This window comes from Vanellus vanellus (assembly GCF_965231255.1).
Source record: "Vanellus vanellus genome assembly, chromosome: 10".
NCBI lineage: Eukaryota > Metazoa > Chordata > Aves > Charadriiformes > Charadriidae > Vanellus > Vanellus vanellus.
Window position 1 is genome coordinate 7,590,316 of NC_138915.1, and position 26,179 is coordinate 7,616,494.

At 38.0% G+C, this 26,179-nt stretch overlaps 1 protein-coding gene across 1 annotated transcript; it reads left to right on the plus strand.

Moving 5' to 3' along the window:
• The first annotated feature begins 1,351 nt into the window (after window positions 1–1,351).
• On the plus strand, window positions 1,352–24,031 carry CUL4B (cullin 4B). The gene is made up of 21 exons (XM_082488302.1): window positions 1,352–1,426; window positions 2,232–2,750; window positions 5,484–5,599; window positions 9,927–10,030; window positions 10,954–11,023; window positions 11,503–11,576; window positions 12,602–12,764; window positions 12,860–12,949; window positions 13,237–13,319; window positions 14,457–14,524; window positions 15,733–15,851; window positions 16,684–16,876; window positions 17,978–18,082; window positions 18,391–18,501; window positions 19,231–19,316; window positions 20,098–20,205; window positions 20,479–20,592; window positions 21,204–21,309; window positions 21,386–21,558; window positions 22,065–22,217; window positions 23,390–24,031. The coding sequence occupies exons 1-21, from the start codon at window positions 1,414–1,416 to the stop codon at window positions 23,483–23,485; spliced, it is 2,664 nt and encodes an 887-aa protein (XP_082344428.1). The 5' UTR covers window positions 1,352–1,413; the 3' UTR covers window positions 23,486–24,031.
• The last annotated feature ends 2,148 nt before the right edge of the window (window positions 24,032–26,179 follow it).

A 26,179-nucleotide genomic window follows, 5' to 3' on the forward strand; every position in this document is an offset into this window, starting at 1 on the left:
ACCTTGCTTTCCCCTGCTCTGCCATGTGTCCCAGACCATGACTGGTCAGGAGCTGCGTGTTCTGACCGATGGGACACAGTCACTGACTCTTCCCCACCTGAATGACTGCCTGGACAGGATAACCCTCCTGCTTCTCCAGGAAAAGGGACACTTACATGCGTCTCCTCTTTTATAAATCAAATCATTTTCACAAACCAAGAATCTGTATAAATTTAAGATCTCTTACATCTCTACACCTCTTACCTAATTTGGCTTAAGTGAACATGACAGTTACTGGGAACACAGGAAAACTTGACAGCATAATCATACAAGCTTTAGTTACTTAGCAAACCTGTTTATTTCTGTTACAACTGACTTGGAACGTAACTTATTAGTGCTTGGGAACTATACAACCTGTTCTAAAGCCAGTCAAAAACAGACTGAGGCTTTGTTTGTTTGTGGTGTTTGTTTTTTTTTGTAATCCGGAAAAAGTACTTCTTTACACATCACTAGCATTAGGTTTCAGGCCTCAGGAGCTGTCTGCCAGTTACTCAGACAGAAAACACGCTCCAGAAAAACCTCAGTAAAATTATGTTCGTATCGCTCTGAACCACAGTTTCTGTCAAGGCAAGTTAGCATATCTTTTTCTGTCAAACCCAGAACTGCCAGCAGCCTTCCCCCGAGGAGCTCTGCTGTCAGGAAGGCAGGTGCAAGCTCTGAGCTGAAGCCCTTGGAGAATCCCTTCTGGAACAAAACCTCACTGCTTGTTTTGTTACTTTTTCTGCAGCTATTTCTCAACGGTGATTGAATCCTAACAAGGCTCTTGGAGAGTTCACGTTTCCTTTGGTAATAGATACATCAGTATCAAGAAGAGACACTAAAGGGGCCACAGTTCCTATTTTTGCTTCCAAACGTTAAAAAAAAAAACCAACCAAAAAACTCTAGGCTTTAGCCCAGTGCAAGTCCCTATATATTAAAATCACATGAAAAAGTTGGCAATGAATGATTTTTATAAAAACAATCACTTCCAAAACCAGCGAACGGGCCGGAGCCTTCCACTGCACCGCAGGCTTGGAGCGGAGCACCCGAGTTCCAATCAAACCCCATTTCCTACCACATTTACCTCAGCCGGCAGGCCGTGCGGCAAGCGACACGCAGGGCTTCGGCTTCCTAAGCCTCCCCGCGGGCTCTGCTCGGCACCGGCACCGGCCGACCTGAGAGGACCTGCAGCCGCCGCCGCCGGCTGAGGCAAGGCGAAGCCACCCCCCCTCGGGGGCGTGACGCGAAGATGTAAAAGCCCCGCCCCCGGTGAGCCCCGCCCCCTCAGCGCTCCCCGCCACGCGGAGGGCGGCGGCCACGCCCCCTTCCCGCCCGACGCGCTCAGCGCCGTCGCGCGAGGGGATAAGGAGCGCCCGTTAGCAGCGATCAGCAAGCATGATCACTTCCGGTAGGTCAGAGGGCGGCAGAAAGGAGTGGGGGGCGCCGGCGGCAGCAGCAGGGTCGCTGGGCTGGAGGTGGGGCCCGCCGCCTAGCCGGGCTGACTGGGCGCGCTTCCGGGCGGCTGCGCCCCAGCATGCACAGCGACCGGATGTGCCGCCATCTTTAGGCTCCCTCTCTGCCGTGTATTGACAATAACAAGCCCCGGGCCGGGCCGTCCCCCCTCAGGAAGCGAGAGCAGGAGGCAGAGAGGGGGGAGGCGGGAGCCCGAGGAGAGCGGGCCGCGGGGGGAGAGCGGGCCGGGCGGCGGCGAGGGAGCGGGAGGCGTGTGGGGCGAGGGGCTGGAGCCGAGGCGTGAAGGAGCCGCGCTCAGCCCTCCCCGCTGCTGCTCGGCGGAGACGAGGCGGCCGGAGCAGGAGGGGAGCGGAAAGAAAAGCCGGGAGAGCGGGCAGCCGCGGGGAAATACTGGTGTTGGAGAGAAGAATTGAAAGAAGCTACTGGGTGGCGAGAGGCAGGAACGGAGGCGCTGCGCCGAGAAAGGAGTAAAAGCAGGAAAGCAGAGACAAACTACGAGAAGAAGCAAAGTAATAAAGAAAAGGGGAAGAGACCAGACAAAGTGATTCCTCCGAGAAAGAAGAAAGCGAAGGAGAGGGAATACGGAAGGACTCCACTGATGAGAGAGAGGAGTTGAAAGACACCCCCCCGAGAGGCACCAAACAGACTGACTCTAAAACTCTCTCTCTCTCCCTTTGTCACACCACAAGGATTTGATGCCCCTCAGCCTGTTCACTTCTGTGTGTTCATGTTTCCCACAGGTTTCTCTTCCCCCAACCCCCCAGCTGCAGCCCAGGAGGTCAGACCTGCCACTGATGGTAATACCAGCAGCAGCTCCTCCTGCAAGAAGAGAAAGTTAAATAATAGCAGCAACAGCAATTCTGAAAGAGAAGAATTTGATTCCATTTCTTCCTGCGCCTCTTCTCCTTCCAAAAACACCTCCTCATCATCTTCCTCTGTCATCACCACCTCCTCGTGCTCCTCCTCGGGGGTTGCCGCCTCTAATCATCACCTCCAGAAGAAGCTGCGCTTTGAGGACTCCGTGGATTTTATTGGACTCGATGTGAAGATGGCTGAAGAGTCTTCTTCCTCCTCCTCTCCTGCTGCCTCTTCTCAACAGCAGCACCAACAACAGCTCAAAAATAAAAGCCTTTTAATTTCGTCAGTGGCTGTGGGGCACCATGCAAATGGCCTGACCAAAGCTGCCTCCTCTACTGTTTCCAGTTTCGCCAACAGTAAACCTGGCTCTGCTAAGAAATTAGTGATCAAGAACTTTAAAGGTAACAGGCCATAATTTGTCACAACCTATGGGGAGCTGACGCTCCTTGTGTTTTGTTTTCAATGTGAAAACCGGTTGGCTTTGAGATAGCTCCAAGTTTTACAGGAAATGCTTTTCTATGGTGAACGTTTCTATACTTATGTAAAGGGGGAATAATGTTTTATGATGCATACTTGCCCAGTCATGTACACATCCTGAGCTACACTTTGCTGCTTGGGATTGTTTTCCAGACTCCTTTCACTCTGTGGAGAAGGCCTTAATTTGTATGTTAGATGAAAGGTTTTACTGCTTCAGTGTGTAAATCGCCTTTCTTCAAACTTCTGATGTTTGATACATCTTTTCTAGTAATCCTGTTTCAGGGCTTAGTGTATATTTTAGCCCAGTTTATGATAAGTCTTTTCACAGAATGCATGTTTTTTAAATTGGGCCTGAATCTGTATGTCTCGCCTCTATCCATGTTGTCTGTTTATAGGCTAATCTGCCTGTGCTTAGTTTTAAATTTTGAAACTAAGGTGATTATCAGGCTATTATGGCGGATTTCCTTTCTGGTTTCCCCACTTGCCTTTAAAGTAGGTAGTTCAGATTTTTGCTGAGTGTTTTCCCTGCAGTATCCTTGCTATAGTTTTTATTGTTTAACTCTTTAATGTCTTTTCTATGTTCTAATACACTCTCACTTTACAAGCTTACATTATTTTAGAAATTCTGTCAGAAGATGTGTTTGAGATTCTCGAGTATTGTTACCAGAGACCAACTGAAACAGAGAAATGAAACTTTGCTGTGATGCTGCTTCATTTTCTAGTAAACAAAAATAGAAATAGGTGTAGGCAGAAAGCTTAGCTAAAATTCTGTCCCTTTTTCCCCCCCTCTATAAAGATGGGGAAGTCATGGGCTTTTCTTACTTCCTGCCTCTTGCTATCTTCTAAAATAGTCTGATAGCTTGCTTTCTTGGGTTGTTGTTTTTTTCCCCGGATGTATTTGGGGGCGTAAAAGATATTACTGACATTAAAATTAATTTCTAAATACACAATTGATACAAATGTTCTGTAGCGATGTCACAGAAGGTAAGAATTAGGATTGTTTTCACCACTGTAATGTTTTACAGCAATTCATGATCATAGTATAACTTTTTGCTTTAAGGTCCTCCTGATTCTCAAAATGTTCTCCACCCATCACATCATCATAATTTAATTTGCCTGATTATTTTAAAATTTATACTTGTGATGCATGATGGTGAGAAATAAATGCCACTCTTCTGTTGCTTGTACAGTGTTATCTTTAAGGGAAGTCAACTTTTCATGTTTAAAATATTTGTCAAATGTCATGGATTGCATGGTGCTGTGATCATCATTGCTTATGAATAGGTATTTGAATCACTTGCCTAAAAAGGATGTCTCAAGAATCTGCCAGCTTTGCTTTTTATTTACTCTCAGATGCTAAACTGAATAATAATTTTAAGATTATTGTCTTTATCTTAGTGTGATAGCTATAACATCCCTTACAATTTAAATAACTTCCTAAAATCCAGAATCTTGGTATTTACTGCTGGGTAGCATACGCATTAGTTGCTAGTGAAAATAGGCAAGTCTCATGTGTAGTTAGTTGTCTCTCTAGATTCTTACATGCAGCTAATGTTGGGATATTGCCAATGTTGTAGGAAAATGCTTGGGAGGAGGAAAAAAATAATTTCTCTCTGTTTGCTATTCCTAGAGAAATCATAAAGCTTTACAATTTGTTTTTTACCTTTAAGTATGTAAAAGTTGATTTTAATAGCGTATAAACTTTGGGCCAGTTTCACCTGTTGGTGCATGGATGTGCATGTGACTTCCTCCCTAACTGTTTTCCTCTTTCCTTATCCATTTGGGAATGTGCTTATTAGAACAAAAACGGTTATTTTGGCTAGTTACGAGAACATGCAGAATTTTAAAATAGTCCTGGTATTCTGAAGATGTGACTTGGGGAATCTCCCTTAGCCTGTTGTAAATGCTTTAGTCTTGTTGAAGATGCTGCATAGCAGGGTCATCTCTAGAAAAGAGGCTGAAAAAAGAACAGAAAGAGCCACATTTGCAAAGCTTGATCAATTTGAGCATTAAAAGAGGGCTTAAATATAACAGATATCTACTGGCTAAACCCAGGAGAGACGTAAATGGATTACTGTGAAATAGGAAGGTTTTCCGTGCAACCGTAAAGCCTGTATTATAATTACAGTATTTCCATACATGTTTCTCAAGGGTTTCTTTCCAACTGTTAATACAGAGTAGAATTAATGAGCAATAAATTAAAAAAAATATATATAAGCTATATACAACTCTTTTTATCTTGAAATCCATCACTTTTGGCTTTTATGTTCACTTTTTTAGCTGTGCTGTCCTGGTACTAAAAAAGAGTGTAATGAAGATGTAGATCATTCTTGCTGATTTTTATCCTTTTATCCCATCTTGAGCTGCTCAGACACAGTATTATGATTTTTATAAGTCACGCATACTGTTTGGGCTACAGATGCTGTGATATGTATGTGAAGAGCAATGCTGAATTCTTACAATGCATTACTATTTCAAATGTAAGTAAGATGCTGCTTTCACACTACTGCTTTCTTTTCATGTAAGTATGAATTAAAATCTAGAGCATCAGCCCATACCTCTTTCCTCTCAAAGCTATGTTTTTCATTTCTGTGAAAGGTTAAAATGTTCTGCTGTTTCTAAATACTTTCTCAAACTCTATATAATGTCTTTTAAAGATAAGCCCAAATTGCCTGAAAACTACACAGATGAAACCTGGCAAAAACTAAAAGAAGCTGTAGAAGCTATCCAGAACAGTACTTCAATTAAATACAATTTAGAGGAGCTCTATCAGGTAAGTGCTTTAAGTAAAACCAATGGGGTAGCATTTTTTGTTTTGTTGTTGGAATTTTTTGCCTAGAACACTTTTGACACAGTGGTCAGAATACCACATTTTGCTTGATAGATGCTGTTGTCATTGAAAATCTTTTCATCAGATAGGTTCTCAGATTTTAAAACCAAGAGTAAAAATTTCACAAGACCTAACACTGAACTTGGAAATTTATTTTTTTTTTTTACTTGCCACAACATAACCCAAGGTATGGTTTCCCTTGCAACAGTTCACAAGAATTAAATAAGGCAAGGAGCTGTATTCCCTTTACTGTTTTGGGGTTTATGGTGTGTAGCTGCTATGGGAGAAATGTGAAAAGCTAAAACGTTGGTGTTTAGGTAAGAAAAAGATGATTATATTAAAATATAATCCTTTTTCTGAAGACAGTATCTGTTGATGATTTGGGATCTTAAATAATTTTAAAACTGCTATTTTTCTTCATAAATTGTATTATTTTGGTTTGATTGTTATTTTTTATCATTCATCATTTTGCCTATTCTGACAACTGAGAATCAAAATTTATTCCCAGCAACAGCTCTGATTGTTTTGCCCTATATGTTTTAGGAAGTGATCAGACTTGAACTGCATTTCCGAACTTTTTTTTTATAAGCTTCACTTCTGCTTTTTCAGCCAAATATGTTAGGGAGGCTTCTCCCCCTCCTCACCTTTTCCCCACTAACATTGTGGTACTTGCGGTTTTAGCGGCAACAGTACTGCTTTTGCTAGGTGTTACGAAGCACTTACACTTTTTACTCTACTTTTAAAGCCTTAACTACCTGCTTAGTTGTTTGATTTATTGTTCTGTGTATATAGCTTTTTCTCCATCTTTTTTTAGTGTCTCATCTTCCCCTGCCCTCCCCTTTTCAATAAAAGTTGCGTTTGGATATGACTGATTTCTGTGAAAAGCCCAGGAGAAAAATCCTGTTTGCACAAGGTTTGGGGACAAATTTAGGGAAGGATAAATTGCCATTCCTCGTGGAACTGAGAACCTCATGGGCCAAGATCCTCAGTCCAGCACATTTTTAAGCTCAATATAATCTTTTGTAATGGTCTATTAATCTAAAATTAGCTTTTTTTTAACACTTCATTAGGATAATACATAGTATTGTTAAAGTAACAATGGTATTGTTACTTTGGGGAAACTTGGTGAAACTAATAACAAATTACAATCCACTGTATTGGCTGGTATTGTAAATTACTTACCCTAGACTGAACAACAGAGCAAATAACTATTAATTAAATACTTGAAGGATATCCAAAATTGTTGAAAAATATAAAATTCTGTTGAAAGCCTTGCTTCTGCTTCACAGTTATCACTTAATTTTCTGCTCACTTTTACCACAGGCTTAATTTAATGTTGCTTGTGCTAAGAAAAGAAAATTATGCTCTTTTCTTTTAAATCTTAATTTTAACATTGTAATAACTTAGATACTTTTCAATGAAATAGAGTGCAATCAAGTATGAAACTTTTCTCTTTTTTATAAATCTAAAAATAAATGTCTTGATTTAAAAATAGTAATAGGAATCACTAGTGTTTTTAAATGCTAACTAAACTAATGTCATTTCTGAACAGCTGCTTGGTAAATGGATCTGATGCCAAATATGCCTTGGCAGACACCATTATCTGGGCGTCGAGGGGAATTGCAAAAGAGTCTGCAAAAGTTCTGCTGCAGACCTCAAATAAGATACTTTTTTTTTTTTAATCACGGAATTTTCAGAGTTGGAAGGGACCTCTAGAGATCATCTAGTCCAACTCCCCAAGTTTGGGGAGTTAAACTTCCTGAGTTTGGTTTAACTCTTGTCTGTGTTGGAAAATCCCACTGAGCAAACACTTTGAGGCTTTATTTCTTTGTGGGACACTGTTGTCATACTTGCTTTGTTCCTCCCCAGCAACAGAAATGATACATGTCTTTGAATACCTGAAGTGCTACAGAATTGAAAGCTTGTTAGCTTATTTATTTTTTTCCTTAGATTAGTACCAGCAAATAGAGATCTAGACCCAATTGAGCAGAATTCACAAATTAAAACACTTCTATGGATGTTATCAATGAAGATGCAGAAGTTTTGCACTTGATGTGCAAACACGCAATACTAGCATGCCTGTTTAACACTTTGAATTTCTGATCCACAAATGCAAAAGCACAACTTCTATGAACATTACATAAATATAAGTGTATATTAACTTATTTATCTGAGTTAATGGTATACATTTGTCCATCTACAGTGCAGAGTCTAATTCTTTTAAGGATTTGGTGCAGCGTGGTTACTTGTTTTGTTAGACAGCAGTTATAAAAATCTTAGTAGTTGAGATGGATGAACTCACCAGAAGTACAGCAAAATGGCCAGTGGTGTCCTTGGCTGGTAGGTAGAAGCGAGACTAACTGTGGTTATACAGGTGACTCGCAAGTTCTATCTAAAACATTCATCTTCCCAGCTCTCAGTCGGCTTCTCCAAAGTAAGTAGGAGCAAAGAAGAAACCCATTTCTTGCACTTGCTGAAGGCCTAATTAGGCTCTTCAAGCTTAGTGTTTTCTATCCCCTTTTTCTTCTAAAATCAAAGCAGCAGTTATTTCCTGTTTTGCTGCTGTTTCTTTGAGAGCCTGACCCTGTGGGTGCAATGGCAGAATAAGGTAGAGCAGTGTCCATAACCTGCTCTGAACAGTGAACTGTAGAATATGTTTTCCTATCACGTCATTGTATTTGTTCGGTGTTTCTTAAGTGTTATGGCTGACAGTTGAATTTGTTGCTATTTTCAAATATTAGGTTATATATACTTGAGTGATAATTCTGGCTTTCCTAATAATCATCATGCAGACCTGGTTTAGTCTTAATTGGCATACTCACTCTCTTGCTATACCTGTTTGTTTTTAACAATATGCTTATGCAGGTTTGTGGGTTTTGTGTGTGTGTGTGTGTGGAATGGTTTTGTTGTGGGGTTTTGGTTTTTGTGGTGGTTTTGGTTTTGGTGGTTTTTTTTTAGCTCCTCTATGTCCTAGAGCCAGTATTAGCTCTAGTGCACTTGCTCTAGAGAGTTGTTTCCTGTTGATACTGAGAATGATTACTGTTAATATCCTAGGATTAACTGAGGGACTCCTTGTTTAGCTGTGATTGTTGCTGTGCTTTTAGCGGTGGCTGCCTGCTCTTTGCTGGTGGCTTCTATTTGGGATCTTGGGAAGTATTTTGGGGCACTTCAGTGTAATGGAGTGGATCTATTCTGTATACTTCTGAACTATGCCGTTCCTGCATGGTTGCCAGTGGTTGCTGGAGAACAAACTCGATCTTCCAGTCCTTTCTTTCCCATGAGTTGGCTGTACTAGCGACTAAAGTATTTTCCATTAAAAAATAAATAAAATCGAGAGTCATTAACTGAAAAATCATATATAACTCTCCTCTCTAGCTTCTACAGATGTTTTACAGTATAATCACGTTGTGTCTTTTGCCAATCCAGAAAGAGTTTAAGTTGCTTAGTTGCTTTCCAAATCTGGGCAATTGGTATAAATTTTGGAAAAGTCTTGAGTTACGCTGATGGACTCAAGAATGCTTGTTTGTTTGATCAGTCTCCAATAGATGTCCATGTTAAATGTCTCTTTGCTTCTTGATGTGAAGCACAGCGATAATTCTTCTGACACTTGATTATGATCTAGAAATCTGAGATTTGTCCCTGTAAACATCTGGAATATAGTCACACGACTAAAAAGTTGTTCAGGATTATAACTAGATTTATCCAGGCAAGGGGTTGATGGATGGAGATAGATATTTTTTTTTATATATATATATATATATATAAAACCACATATGTATATGTATGTACTTTTAGGGATGAGGGAAGCTTAATCAAGGAAAGGACTGCAAAAGTAAATAATGCTATCAGTGCTTTTCTAATAATATTTGTGTGACTTGCAGATCACATCAGTTAATAAAATTAAGACCCTAAGTGTCTGCTTTGAAGTACGAAACCCAGCAAGCTGCTGGAACATGTTAAACTAACGTCCTTGTTCTTAGAAATGCAAGTCCTGCAATTCCCTATGAGATATCGGTACTCCAACTGAGATTAATAAACTGTAAGCTGCTCAGGGCATGGCCTTCCTTTGTCTCTTATTACCATTATAGTGCCACATCTCTCTGGTGTTTTGCATGCAGCTGTTAACTATGTTACAATTAGGAGCGGGTAGATTTTTGAGTGAGAAGCCTGAGAATTCCATAGTTGGTTTTGGGCTCCCCCCCCCTTCCTTGTTAAAACCACATGTAAAAATATAAAAAGATTTCTTAGTATCTGTTTCTCTTTATTTCAGGCTGTTGAAAATCTCTGCTCCTACAAGATTTCTGCAAACTTGTACAAACAATTGAGACAGATCTGTGAAGACCACATTAAAGCACAAATTCACCAATTCAGAGAATATCCTTTTTTTAGCTGTTGATAAGCTGAAATGTTTTACCTGCCAGTATGTGGTGATGGATTTCTTTCACTAGTTCGTGACACTAGGCTGGGGTAATCTGAATTCCTAGTTTTTTCACAATTGGGTCTGTTTTAATTTTTTGTGGGATGTTGGAGAACACTAATAGTTCCTTTGTCTGTAACCATCTGAAAATTTTGTGAGAAAGTTTCATTGGTATTTATGAAATGCTGACATCTTGCAAAAGCTCCTATTACACTTACAGCAAGGCTTAAAAAGTCTGTATTGGCTGTATCAGTTCAGGCTTTTTTGTACGCTGAACTTGCCGTGCTCAGGTAAACAGAAAAGTATCCCAACAAGTAGTTCGTTTGTTTTTGTTTTTGTTTTTTTTTTTAAAGTGCTAGTGGTCTGGCACCATATAATGTTAGTGGTTCTGAGGATCAACATTTTCTATTTTCAAAAGTTTTGAGTCCTGCTACGCAGATATTAATTAGTATCAGAACTACGCAGTGAACTGAATACAAGTTAAATTTCAAGGACAAAATTTATCTCTTGAGTTTATCTCTTAACATGAGCTGAAATTGTAGTATCTGTGTAGTGGTGGGCTCTTGCATGTATTGTGGATTGTCGGTGTTTGAGGTATGGGCCCTGAGGGCCCACTCCTCAGGGAAGGGGCATTAGACAAAACATTCAAAAGTATTTAGATTCTTCTTTTTAATTGTTCAAATAATTTTGATTTCTCATTATTAACACTAGGACCCTCATTAAAAATAAAAACAAACAGGTTGCAATAAGTTAAGTGGTTCTTCTTGGGCGAAGGTGAGTTTGTTGTGCTCTTTGTTAAGCGCCTTTAAAAGAAAAAATAATGGTTCATTTCATTGGTAATGCTGCCTATTAACGATAATTTCCTTAATGATTTCCTTATGGATTCATTGGATAGTGTCCTTTTTCTAAAGAAAATAGACAAATGTTGGCAAGATCACTGCAGACAAATGGTAAGTTTTTATCTTTTTAAAGAAAATCAGTTGCCTAGTCAGCCTATGTATTGCCTAAGTTTGTTGCTTTACAGACATACTGTGATTCTGAAACGTTGTCTTAAATTTATACAAGACTTTGTGAAATGCAACTGTATCTAGTTTGTTAGAAATCAAACCTTGAAAATATTTCTCTGTAGTGTTTCTTGACATATTGGTCTGATCTTGGACACACACATATATTCCTAACTGCTGTTTCTATGCAAACCTTCTCCTTTTTATACCTATTATAAAAGAAGCTATTCTTTTACGCAGAAAGATGCGAAATGTCGCATTGATCATCTTGCTGAGGTTGGCAGAATATTTTAAACAAATCAACACTAAGAAAGCACTGCCTGAAACCTGTCAGTGGGATTTTTGTTGTTGTTGAGCATAATTTGTGTTGCTCTTTGATTTCAAGAGTAAAATGATTGCGGCTTTTTTATTCCTTCTCATAACAGATTATGATTAGAAGTATCTTTTTGTTCTTGGATCGAACTTACGTACTTCAGAATTCAATGCTGCCATCTATTTGGTAAGGGCACAAAGAATACAGTTATTGGGGGTGTATTTAAATTATCACATATATCTTGCTGATTTTCAAGGTTGTTTTTTAATATAAACTTTATAGTGACCTGTAAATTAGATGGTGAATGCGTACATGCTTGTTGCAAAGGGAGATTTCACTTTTATCTGCCATGAATTACAAGATTCTTCTAGAATACCTGTGATAGCAGATTTCAGCTAAGTAGGTATCAGTGTCCAGTTTGCACAGTTAAAAGAAAGGGCCTGTTCAACAACTGAAGTGTGAGGGTTTGGGTTGCCTGGTTACTGGCTTCAACATGCATAGTATTCAAAGTTCTGTCAGTATTTTTGAAGGAAAAAGTTACCTAAAGTAAAAGCAAGTTACTCTCTTTTGGACTTCAACCTCCACCCCCCTGAATATTTTAATAACATGCAAATACCCTACAGTGCCTTTGGCACTGCTTGAATTACTTTGCCAGAGCTTGGAGTGGTGGATGGAGGGTCTGGCTTTTCCTAAAAGTGTCCAGACCCACAGTTTCAAATTCATGGAAGGTTTTATCTGGGATGTCCAAAGCAGAGGTCCTTGTCTTTCACATTACTGACTTCTCCTAAGCTTTGCCTAAGAATTAAGAAAGTGGTAGACCAAAAAGATGATTGTCCAACAGCTGTACCAAGAAATTGGTACCCAGGATGACATTATCCTTTCTTGTGAAGGCTGCTGTTCATTCAGTTTCCATCATCCTGCCAACCAAGTGAAAAATAAAGACGCTGCAAAAGTTAGGTGGCTATTTAGGGAAAAAGCATGTGCTTTGGTCTTTAAAATATGTAGTTTACTGTTGATGCTTTGTCATGGTTTATTTTAGTGTTTATGTATTTGTTCATCTTGAGTGGTTTGGGGCCAGAGAAATTAGGCGTTTGAAGAATGCTATTGTTTATTGGCCTGTCTATTTGATCTAGATCGAATTTTATTAATAGAGAATATTTGGGGTTTACTATTTTGCTATTTATTGAACAGTCTTTATTTTCTTCTTATAGGGATATGGGGCTAGAATTGTTCAGAACTCATATAATCAGTGATCAGAAGGTTCAGAACAAAACTATTGATGGCATTCTTCTGCTGATTGAGAGGGAAAGAAATGGTGAGGCTATTGATAGGAGTTTACTGCGAAGCCTTCTAAGCATGCTTTCTGACTTGCAGGTCAGTAAACTTCTTTCACCTTTAAACCAATAAGCAGCTCAGATTCTTATTTAGCACTCAGTAAGCTTTACCCTGCTATCGTGTTCTTTTCCTAGATTTATCAAGACTCTTTCGAACATAGATTCTTGGAAGAGACTAACCGCCTGTATGCAGCAGAGGGACAGAGGCTTATGCAGGAACGAGAGGTATTTTGAATGTTTAACAATATTTGTTATACCTAATGACGAAGCATTTCTCGGGGAGAGGAACTATTCGACTGCCTTCACCAGCATACAGGGGAACAATGTGACCTTTATGTTTTATAGTGCTCTGGAAAAGCAAATTCACATGCAGTTGCCTTCAGTCACAGTGCTAATGATTCCTGCTTAAAACTGGAGCTGCTGCTGCTGTCAGAGCAGTATTGTCTTTCTTTTTTTTTCTCTTGCATTATTTTTTTTTTTTTAAACATGCAAAACTACTCTGGCATTTTCAGGTTCCAGAGTATCTTCATCATGTCAACAAGCGATTGGAAGAAGAAGCAGACAGGATAATCACTTATTTAGATCAGAGCACACAGTAAGTGCAATCTCTCTTTGCTTGGTATTGTTAGCTGTTTGGCTCCTCTTCTGTTGAGGGCCATCTAATAGCTACAATTCATTTCAGTTATTGACTGACCATCAAATATTTCTTACTTCCCACAATTCCTTGTTTACAATGAAGCACTGTCTTGGCTCACAGCTAATATCCTTTTCTTCTAAGCCACTAGTTATTTTGACATAAACATTGTTGGGCATTTTGTTGGAGAAAAATAGGCCACCACCCCCAGTCTAAATGACTCTTTCTTGCTGAAATGCAATTAATCAGCTATTGTCTTACCTGAAAAAGATAGGGCTCAGGATAGTGAATTCTCAAGCTAAAGGCTCTGAATATTTACATTAAAATATTTGCATATTCTTTAAGGAGTCTGGGAAATTATTGAATGATGTCACTCTTCAATCTTTTCTACTTAGAGGTGGGATTTCCTCAAATACAATCAAGTGGAGGTTATGACTGGTAGGACAGGAGAAATGTTCTCCTAACATAAAGCCATGGCTGTCATGTCTGAGAGAAAATGTAGGTCATTAATGTAACAAAACTCTCTGAGCAAGTGGTAGCAACTTCTTAAAGAGCACAGGTACAGAGGGTCTCTCCAAGATGAAGGTGTTTTATTGCTGCCATCATAGTTTTTTTTATTATTTATTTCCTTCCTCCTTCAGCTGCTAAAAACATTTAGCTTGTTTAGTGGCTTCCTTCTTCCACACTATTATTAGTGGCCAACTCCCTATTTTGTTTTAATACCTCTTGACTCATGAGGTGTGTGTTTTCTTCTCCTTGGTTTGTCTCCCAAGACACAGATCTCCTCCCACAAAGCAGGAGAAGGTATATTCTTTCACAAACTTTTGCCCAATTTCTTCGCTGATGGAATCATTGTCCAGCTGCCTAGAGGTCGTGTACAATAGGGTTATTGTGTGAATTCAATCCTCAGTCAGCAAACCAAAAAAAATTGCTTACTGGGGAGGAAAAAGGATAAATAACTGTATAATAATTTTAGGTCCTTGGCCACAGATAACTAGAGTACTCCCAATGATGAGTGTAGTTAACAATCTCAAAAAAATAATTTAAAATTGTCAATAATGGAAAAAGGAAAAGTAATTCTAAACGTTTTTTCTATAGGAAGCCACTAATTGCTACTGTAGAAAAGCAACTTCTAGGTGAACATTTAACAGCCATTCTTCAGAAAGGTAATCTTTCTTCTTTATAGAAATGTTTCTAATTACTGCTTCGGGGCTTTCAATTCCTGTGCTGAAAAAGAAAGTGACAGATTCAGGTGCTGGGGGAGGACACACGCTACATCATTCTTTAATGCCCTTTGCTACTCAGTGTATGAAATAGCATTGACCATTTTGCAAGAGGGCAAGTACTGTTCTTCTCATCAGAGGTAAGGAGATGCAACGCTGTCTGCAGATACACAGCAAAGCAAACGGAAAACTAGAATAGGGGACTCGAGTTCAGTGTGTAAAACAGCATTTTTTGAAGACTCAAAGGTAAAGGAGTAGCCTTCGAATTATGGCTGTACCAGAAAGGGGAAACATTAATTACTTGCTGCTCACAAAAAGCAGCTTGTTTTAAAAATTTAGTACAATTTGAGCAATGAAGTATGTTGACTTCTTCTGTAATAGTCTCTGGAGTCAAGTGGCCCTCCCTTGCTCTGAGGAATAGTCTGGAAATAGATATGGGTGCTGCAGGAGTTGAATAATAAAAGAAAATGATCAAGTCCTTACTAGTCAGATTCTGGATGAAAGAGGTATGTGAGCATCTTTCTGCACATCTGTAACACTCTTTATTGAAAGGAGTATCAAGTTTGCAATATTTACCCATCTATTGCCTTTGAACCTTGCTGTGGAACATCAGGCCTTCTCTGCCAAAACGTTAAAAAGTGAAAAGTGAAGATATTTCTTGAAGCTGCTTGCCTTCAAACATCTGTAAAATTTATTTTACAGCTGGAATTGAGACTCGGAGCTCTTGTCTTGCCAAAGAACCTTTCCTACAGATCAGTAAAGCGTAAACATTTCAAATCTTTAGGGAACAGTAAAGCAGAAGTAAGCAAAGGTGCACATATGCACATGTACTTTACATGTAAAGTACATATAGCCTAAGTCCAGTAACAAGGTCTTTAAGGTTTGAGACAGGTCAGGTAGCCATTCTGGTAGGGGGGTTGGACGAGATGATCTCCAGAGGTCCCTTCCAACCCTGACCATTCTGTGATTCTGCATTTCACTGTTAAATTAGGTAGCTTAAAAAAAAAAAAAAAAAAAAAAAAAAAAACAAACAACCACTAATTGCTTGTTAAAAAATGCTAGCTTTGCAGAGGTCCCTCACTCTAATAACATGCTGTGCTTTCTTTGGATTACTCTGGTTTTCATTTCTATTGACATTCTCTCATTTGCAGGTTTAAACCACCTTCTTGATGAAAACCGAATTCAAGACCTGTCTCTTCTGTATCAGTTGTTCAGTCGTGTGAGGGGTGGAGTACAGGTTCTCTTGCAACACTGGATTGAGTACATAAAGGTACCGTTTCTAGAACTCTGGAACAGATGCCACTATTGTATCGATGGGGTTTATACAGATATGAGTCATCTCTATAAACTATTGCATTTTTCTAAGAATTAGACTACTTGCTTATAAACATATATTTAATGGGCAGTTTTTGCAACTGTACTAGGAAAAGTACAGTAACTATTCTAGCCCTATCAAAGAAAATATTGAACATTCAGTTGAATTATTGAACTCCAAATAAATTTGGAGTTTTTATCTTGCTTATAGTTAGTTGTGGGGGACAACTGTATTTCTCCAATAGACATTTTGGTAATGGCAGAACACTTCTATCCTCTCCCTGCTAAAATTTCTTGTCAGAATGAGTGGTAGCTTAAGTTACCAGCTAATGGAAGTTCACAAAGCACTTGAATATCACTTAAGATGTTTCTTCTTTTCACTCAGTGAAAATATTGTCACAGAAAGTATGGTGGTTGTGTAGGACAGCTTTGTAATGTCATAGGAGTACTGCTAAATAAAATTGAGTTTAGTGGGAGCTTTACCTGTGTAAAACCTGAGGATATAGATGTTTAAAAAGAATGTTAATTTATTCATGCTTCAGTTTGCTTATTCGGACAAAAGTTCTGAATCTGTTCACTTGTTGATTCAAAACCAATATATGAACATACAAGGTCTAGGAATGATTATGTATGTAGTAAAGATTTCATAATGCTATTACTTCTATTGTGTTAGTGGAACTAATATCAATACCAGAAAAAAGACATTACAAAGACAACTTAGGCATTTAGAAGTCTTGTCATTTAAATTCATTATTCAGGCTAACTGAAAGATATGTTTTATTTTGCAGGCATTTGGTAGCACCATAGTAATTAATCCAGAAAAAGACAAAACCATGGTCCAAGAACTACTTGATTTTAAAGACAAAGTTGACCATATTATTGATGTTTGCTTTCTCAAGAATGAGAAGTTTGTAAATGCCATGAAAGAAGCCTTTGAAACATTCATTAACAAAAGACCAAATAAGCCAGCTGAACTCATAGGTATTTTTCTTCAGTTTCTTCTCATGTGAGAATTTGAGTTGGGGACAAGAGGGAGTTGCTGATGCAGCTTACAGATGGGAGATGGTGGAAGTGTGTGTTAAAAAACTTTATGCACAATACATTGTCAAACTGGGCATCTACTGTGCTTTATAATGCTATCCTATCAAATAATTCACTTGCATAAAACATTAAGAAAAAGCTCTATTCATCAGTTCACTGGCTAGGTTATAGGAAAGTGAAAAACCTTAGAACTGGGCATACCAGCAATCGACTGGTGTCCAGATGTGAGAATACTGCTAATAATTTTACTTTTTCAGAAGCTTACGTAACTGTGGTGCCAACACATGTGCACAGTAGCTCTACATAAGGGTTCTACATAGATACATATGGTTTAATATATAAAAGTGAAGAGAGATCCACTGTACCCTATCATGTCATGGGGACAGAACCTCTGTAGTTTGCCAAGAACAGATTTGTGCATTACAAGCTTGGCTCTCTGCACTTTTGAATACCTCAATCATTTCCCCACACAGCACATAATACTTGCTTTGCAATCTGTTGTGCTGTTAGGCTTGTGGAGTAATGCTTTCTGCCCTCCTTTTTTTAAATTAATTGACTAACTGTAATGTGCTTACCAAACCATTTGAAATTAAAACAAACAGTAATCTGCTAGAGAAATTCAGCAGTGTAATCAACACGTTAAATAACTGGCTTACATATTTTTCTTCTGATCTTTTTGTTCTCTTATAGCCCTGTTGATCTGTAGTAATAGTGACTTTTAACTTTAAGACCATAATATGGACCAGGATATTTAACGCAAAAAATGTTTTTTTAATATTCTGTATGCTAATAAAGTTAAGATGCAGTAATTGCTTATCTGAAAAAAGAGATTAGGCTATAATGTTTTTACAACTTTATAGACTGTATGAAAATATATCAAGCTAGTTGTGATGAAGCCGAATTGAAGGTAATTTCAGGATCCTTTACATTTCCAGAAGATTTCACAATACTAGATATTTTTTTAAGTTAAAAGATTAAATTACTGTTTTATTGTGATACTAAGTATATGCTAAACATTTTATTCCTTGACACTCTTTTTAGCTAAATACGTAGATTCAAAGCTTCGTGCAGGCAACAAAGAAGCTACCGATGAAGAACTTGAAAAAATGCTGGATAAAATTATGATAATATTTAGATTCATATATGGTAAGTATTGCTTTTTTTTTTGTTGAGATACAGTTTAATCAGTAACATAAAGGTACTTTGAAGTAATTTTTGCAGTCTGTTTGCATTTTCAAGTGTTTATTCTCTGTAGATACAGTTTGCTGGTGTAGTGCTGTTTAACTATTTTGTGTGTTAAAAGGCTGATAACAAGACCTGACTCAAAATCTGTGGATATCTTAATGTGAAGGCCCTGGTTTGCTTTACTGAGCTTTGCATTGGGCCTCTTGTAGGTAATGTTTGTCTAAAACAAATGATGACTTGTGGTCACTGTTGAATCTCATATCTTACAGGAAAAGACGTCTTTGAGGCCTTTTATAAAAAAGATCTAGCAAAGAGACTACTAGTTGGGAAGAGTGCATCAGTAGATGCTGAAAAATCTATGCTTTCCAAACTCAAACATGGTAAATAAATATCTATCTAACTGCTTCCTTTCAAAATAGTGATTTTAACAGGCCTCCCCAGGAGTACTGTTTGTGTTTTTCCTTTACATGAGGGCAAAAACCTTGTGTGCAAGTCTTGAATGACTGGTGGGTTTTGAGGAAACTTACTTGCTTTTAGTTTTGTAATTACAGCAGCAATAGCCAAAAAACAGGAGCTTGAAGTGCACAGTATATCTTGGCCTGCGGGATAGAGTTGAAGTTCCCTGCTGAATAAATCAGTGATGCGCTTAGAGAACTTGAGGATGACTTCTGTTTGTTTTTTACTCCATATAAGGTCTGAAACATGAAGCTGCCAGCTAGCAGTCTGGTCTTCATTGTTTCACAGGATGGAGTCTGTGTGGTAAAAGATTTTTTTTTTTTTTTTTTTAGAACTTGATCTTGTTCTATCGTCAAGAGACAGTTTGGCAAGCAGCTGATAGGGATTAGAGTTGTTGTCTGAGTGACAGGTTGCCAGTGGAGTCCTAAGATGAACAGTCATGTCCACATGCAAAATAGCCGCCACACTAGAACACTTTCCTCCTTCTTGTTTATAACCTTATTCTGTATCTTAATTAGAACCCAGGTCTTCATGTAAGAACATATGCTGAAATAGGTTGTCTTGCTTCGAAGTACACTCTGATATTTAGAATAACTACTCTATGGTATTGAAAATAAACAATTTATTTTTAATATTTAAATTTTCTCTTATAGAATGTGGAGCTGCTTTCACCAGCAAACTTGAAGGAATGTTTAAAGATATGGAGCTTTCAAAAGACATAATGATACAATTTAAACAGGTACTGAAGGAAAGCCTACCATGGCTCCTTCATTTACTTGCTTTTTGAATGAGTTACTCTCAAAGCCTAACAAGAGGGTGCAGGATGTCTTCAGTTGTGAACATTTCTATTGTAATTGAGTTAAACTCCTTTTGAGTTATTCTAGTTGTCTGTAATGTTCTTTCACTACAGAGAAAAGGACTTTGTAGGTGATTGCTTTCAAAAGGAGTGGACGAAAGTCCAACTGGGAAAACAGTCTGTACTGAAAATAAGATGGAATCTATTTCTTAATTCTTTGCTGTCTGTGCTTTTGAAAATTGTAATGAACTTATTAAAGATTTTCCGGAACAACAAAGCGAAAAACAAGAAGCTGCTTAAAAAAAAAAGGCAGTAATAAAAGAAGAATTGTAAATTTATAAAACACTTTAACACCAGTTATAAAACATTTTTAACACCATTATATTCTGATGGACTGGCTTGTAAGTTTTTGCCCATCAGTTCTGGTAGTTCTGTAATGTTTTGATTACAAGCATATTCTAACATTCTTTCTTCCATTCACACATAATTCACATCAGCCTGCTAAAACACTTCTTTTGCTGTTTTCTTACTGTACGGAAGTGCCTTTAGAACTTCAGAAAAATGCTTTTTCTTATGCTAGTTTACTTGTATGTAACTCAGTTTATATAGCAAAGACTTGTCTTCTGTGCTCTCATAATGCGCATTCTAACTAACTTTTCAGTTCTACTTGAAATGTGTTTAATACGCAGTGCTTTATTTCAGTTTACTTTGTTTCCTTCTGCAGTATATGCAAAATCAGAATGTACCTGGCAACATTGAACTAACAGTGAATATTCTGACTATGGGTTATTGGCCAACCTACGTGCCTATGGAGGTCCATTTGCCCCCAGAGGTAATGAATTTAGACGTATTATACCAAGTATCAACCTATCAGTAATGCATCTTGATATCAACTGCAATTTGGTTCTAAATATGCATATGATCTCTAGAATGCAATGCAGAGGTGTCTTTATTTAAAAAAAAGTTTCTTTTGTTTTCTTGCAATACCCTTCATCTTTCTAAGCCTTTATTTAAGGCTTATTTGATTGTGGAGGAGGGAAGGATGCTTTTAAAGTAGAAATTGTGTTTTAGTGTTTTGGGTTGGTTGTTTTGTTGTTTTTTTTAGATGGTCAAACTGCAAGAGATTTTCAAGACCTTTTATTTAGGAAAACACAGTGGTAGGAAACTTCAGTGGCAGTCAACACTAGGACACTGTGTACTAAAAGCAGAATTTAAAGAGGTGAGTGTACTGTTTCTCTTATTCCTGTTGCTTTGCTGAATCCAAGTCTGGGTTGTACCTTAGGGATATATCAGGGAAGCACTTTTTTTGTGCTGTGATGGAAAACCTAGCACTGTTTTTACAACACTTTTAACTTTTGACCTCTTGCTATCATTTCTGGAGTTGATAGTTTCTGAAATAGGTGTAGTAAGGTCTAAAAAGATGCACCCGATTTTTGTATTGGTGGAAAAAAAAATTGTTGGTTACTATTTGAGGTAAATATTTGGTGAGTTTAGTTCTGCATTTAAAATGGCACTATTTTTTATACTGGGCAGAAGGAGGGGGGGGGGGGTCGGGGCAGCATGTTCCATAGATGACCTTACTTCATCTGACAGCATTAAGTATCTTTACAGTAAGCTTTTCACTACTGAAATAAAGAGAAGTTTTGGATTGTACAAGAACAAAACTGTTTTTAAAGGGCTTCCATTTATTCACCCTTCAGTATTTCTTCATGGGCACAAATATATTTCAAGAAAATTCCTCTTGGAATAGGAATGCTTACCAGTTCTATTTTTCAGAAAAATAGTTCAATTTTTCAGCCTAGTGATGTCTGTTAATTTCCCTTGTGACAGGGCAAAAAAGAACTTCAGGTATCCTTGTTCCAGACACTGGTGCTGCTCATGTTTAATGAAGGAGAAGAGTTCAGTTTAGAGGAGATAAAGCAAGCCACTGGGATAGGTTGGTATTGAAAACAGCTGACTACCAAGTATTCTTACTAAAAAAAAAAAATCTAAACAACTTGTTTCTGCTATAGAGGATGGAGAGCTGAGAAGGACACTTCAATCTCTGGCTTGTGGCAAAGCCAGAGTACTGACTAAAAGCCCCAAAGGCAAAGATGTGGAAGACGGTGATAAATTCACGTGTAATGATGACTTCAGACATAAGCTCTTCAGGATAAAGATCAACCAAATTCAGATGAAAGAAACGGTATATTCTTTTTAATCCTCTGGGTTTTAGATCCTTGGGTTAAGTATCTTGTTGCCTGCTTGTTTACAAGCTTTTTTTCTTCTTGGTTGTAATGTATATGCTGCTATCTTTATAAAAGTTACATGTATAATTTTGATAGCACGTACCTAACGTTGCAGACTTAAATGCTAGATGTCTCTAAATAAGGTTGTTTAAGAGAAGTTCCAATTAGTGAATGTTCTTTTCATCCATGATCATTCCTGGAGCTTTACTGAATGATTTGTGAACATAGAAACAAGTTCACAGTGAATTTTCCCTGACAGCCATTCAATGTAAAGTCTGTGCAAAGATTTTAATTACTTGTATAAGTGCTTTTTTAGTAATTGGTCTTCATATTTATAAACAAGTTACATATTTGTAAAGGACATTTTATTGTCTTACACTGAGAATTGTCTTAGACATATGAAGAATAATTGTTTTGACAGTTGTAGTGTTCTCTCTAAAACTTTTCTAAATGGATCCTTCAGGTAGAGGAACAGGCAAGCACTACAGAGAGAGTATTCCAGGACCGGCAATACCAGATTGATGCTGCAATTGTACGAATCATGAAGATGCGCAAGACACTGAGTCATAACCTGCTTGTGTCAGAGGTCTACAACCAGCTTAAATTCCCAGTAAAGGTGTAGTACTGATTTTCTTCTTCTAAAACATTTATTACTTTTTGTGTTCCCTTGCTTCTCCTCAGTTAAACAGTGCTTCTGTCCAAAACATGCATCTCTTTACTATTGGGAAGGACAAATACACACTTTTGAGAAGTGCCAATTGCATTAATTTATCTGACTATTACCTCAGGCTTTTAGTAAGTTAGTAAAACCTATTACCAAAGGCCTTCAGAACCAGAGTCTGTTAGCAGCAACTGTAGCTCTCCTTGTATGCTGTTCTTGCATTTAAGTATTCTGGCAATGCATTCTTGGGAATGAGGAGAAAATTAATTCAGATTGGGTTTGATTCTTAATTTGATTGATACTTTTCAACAAACTAGTAACCAATACATGTACAGTGTTTTTTTTTCCAGCCAGATTATATTGGTGTATATATATACACACATATATATGGAATTAAAATTAGGTATTGGTGAATGTCTCAAAGCTAAAGAAGCCCACAGTTGCAATATAAAACTAATAGCTTGCTTACTGTGTACAAATAGAAATGTATTTTCAAAGACAGTGATGCATGTGTTTGAGTTCAAATATGCAGTGGTTTCTGTCATTGGAAATGTAAAATAAAAGGTACTGCAGTATCATTCTGTTTTGTTACCATGTTAGGTTCCTGCAGGCCTGTAAGTATTGCATAAACCACAGCTGGGCTTTGCAGGGTTATAACAGATGATTTAAATGCTTTTCTTCACTCTTTATCATGAGGCACTTTTATAGAGTCTTTCACCCAACAAAATCATAGGGCACCCAAAGTGTTGCAAAACTCACTTGCCTCAAGGTAAAATGAAACTTTTACCATCTTTTGCCAGGTAAAAGTCAGAAATAGAAACACTTTGGTACATAATGCGTGAATTGCAGTTCTTTAGAGTTCAGTTTAAACAGCAGGAAATATCTTGCCCTGCTGAAAAAGTCTATGCTTAGCTGCAGGTGAAAAGCTAATTTTGTAACTTTCTTTACAATCAATTATACACTGCAGATTTTAGAAGCTTTGATACTTCAAGGGATTTTTTTTTTAAACTGTGATTTCTGTTTCCTCAGCCATCTTAAACAGTATGGATATTTGCTTTAAGTAGAAAGAAAGAACTGAGAAACATTGACTGCAAAGTAATAATGCTGACATTTGCTTTATTTTACAGCCTGCTGACCTTAAGAAGAGAATAGAATCCTTAATTGACAGGGACTACATGGAAAGAGATAAAGAAAACCCAAACCAGTACAACTATATTGCATAAACATATGTTGGCCTTTGTTTTACTGCACACTTGGTGTCATACACAGTTGCCAGTGGATAAACTAGCCTGTTGATCCCGTTAATTGACTTTTTATACTACCGATGATTGAATGAAAGCAGTGTAATGGAAAAGTATAGTAGAGTGGACTTCTTTCAGTGGTTAACATGCCCATTTAAAGAGTACTATTTACATTTTAAGAAGAATGCTGTTGAACTCTTTGCATGTTATTTAGTAAGATGTGCAGAAAGCTGAAAGAAAGTACCTGGTCTTTGTGATTCCATTTGTCTCTGGGTCTGAAGAGGAGTCCCTTGATATGACAGATGTCTTTCACACCTTTAAATGGAAACAGAAGGTTAATTAATATAAGAAAATAGCCTTTAAAATGCTTAAACTGCATGCAAACTTTTAATTTACTGTACAGAATGCATTTCAGTTAGTAACATACCATTGGTTTGGTTGATGCCCACACTTGGACTTTTCCCTTGAGGGAGGGAAAATGGGGAATAAGCCAAGCTATGCTTATTGCTGATCTAATGGAAAATATTCTTGGTCGCAGTTAAGACAAAATGGTACCAATATTAAACAATGTATAAAGTTTGCAGTGTGGGCATATATACTGTATATACAAGCACCGTTCTTAAATAACTGCTACAACAAAACAAGTTCAGATTAGATTAATATGGCTTGCCTATAAGACTTAGTGTTCACCTTTGGAAATTTTAAGCATAAAACAGCCATAATGGAAGAAGTGACAGTTTTTACTAGTCATGGGTAGGGGGCCTTCACCTCTTGGCAGCAATACTCTAGGAAAGAGAATCTATTTACAGATATCTATGAAAAGCCACACTGTTCTTGTGGTAAAACTGTAAGAACAAAAATTACAAATGGATTTTAATACTTGTTTTGCTTTGCAACATTCTAAACTTGAACTAACCTCAAGGTTTAGACAGGGCAGCTCTTGTAAGACTGCTCTGCTTTGGATTGCTTTAACTTAAAGCTTTAAGAACTCAGCCCTAGATGTGGCAGGCCTCCTAGAACCCAGAAGCCTACCTCTCATAGAAAGTTAAATATTGCTACAAGGCATCTAAAATATATTTTCTTAGATGACCAGAGAGCATTCTTTGCATCTTTATAAGACGTGGGAGAATAAGTCACTTGAATGTAGAGCTTTGTTTCAACAAAATGTGGGGTTTTTTATTGCTATAGCAGCATGTGCCAGGAATATATGATAAAAAAAAAAAAGTGTCAGCAGAAAAGGACTCCTCCACATAACAGTTCTTCCTTACCCAGTCAGGCTTTAGACCTACGTTCAGCTGTGTTGCAGAGCACAATGAAAAACCTCATCCTCTTTCAGGCACTGATAGTCCTGGGGAATACCAGATACTTCCTGAAAGCAAGATGTAACTTTTGTTTAATGGCAGTGTAACTTAGCTCTCTATGATCTATAACTTTTATCACTGTGATCTCACATTCAGGGGTGTGCATGTCTGAGAGAGAGAGAGAGAGTGTGTATGCATGTGTATTTTGTATCTGATGCATCCCATCCTTACTGCTTTTTTGATCTACTGTTTAATTCCGTATTTTCTCCAGCTGTGTTTTCTCTCAAGCTCTCTTATATGCAGCCCTCAGCTGACAGATGAAGCAGATGGGTTTTTTTCTCCTACTAAATTATTTGCTGTCACCCTGTACTAACTGTCATACCGCTCTTTGTGATCTGCAAAAAATGTACCTTGTCCTTTGACACTATTGCACCATAACCACTGGTAGACATCCAGGACCACCCTTGCCTCTGTAAGAAAAATATTAACAGTAGAGTTATCTGGTAAGAAACTTGAAGACTGCTCCTGCAAATCTTTAAGTATAAGTTCAAATAGATCCACTGGGGAGGAAAGAATGCCCCCCCCCCCCCCCCCCCCCCCCCAAAAAAAAACCCTTCTGTATTTTGCATTTTTTGCATTGTATTTTCTTGTATGTGTTTTGTATCTTTAGCCAATAGAAGATTCCTTTTAAAAAGGTTTTTGGGAGAAGGAGCATAAAACTTAACTCTTTGGGAGACAGGAGATCAGTGAGATCAGTATTGAACTGGTTCCATTCAGTCTGTTGTAGCATATAAATCTTAACACCACTCCATGTTTAAAATACCTGTTCTGGTAAAATCCTCCCTCATTAGACAAGTGTGTTGCATTCACTCAAACTAACTGGAAAGGTCTGAAGGCTTATTTAATTTTTATCCCATCCATTTCAGTAACTTAAATGCAGAAAATATTATCTAGAAAATGTCCTCAAATCTCATCAGACTTCCACGATCTGAGGCAGACCCAAAATGGCAATCTAGTTAAAGCAACCCAAAGAATGGACTTTGAGAGCCCTGGCTAGGCCGAGAGAGGGGGTTAGAGAGGGGAGGGGAGGGGAGAAGGCTTCTCATTCTTGTATCTTCAGGGGTTTTCCCCGAGAACTTGTTCATCTCTTCTGCTAAGGTCTCGCTCATTCCTGGTTAATGACAAAGCTGCAGCCAAGACTTATCGTCCAGCCGTACAACTCTGCAACTTCTTGCTGGGATCATGTGCCTGCCTATTGAGCCATATATATCTCTATAAGAAAAAAATTAAAGTGGGCTTGGACCACAACTCATCTGGCTATAACACAGCTTGTCTGTGGCCACACATTTTTAATCTTGACTCTTGCATGCAGTTT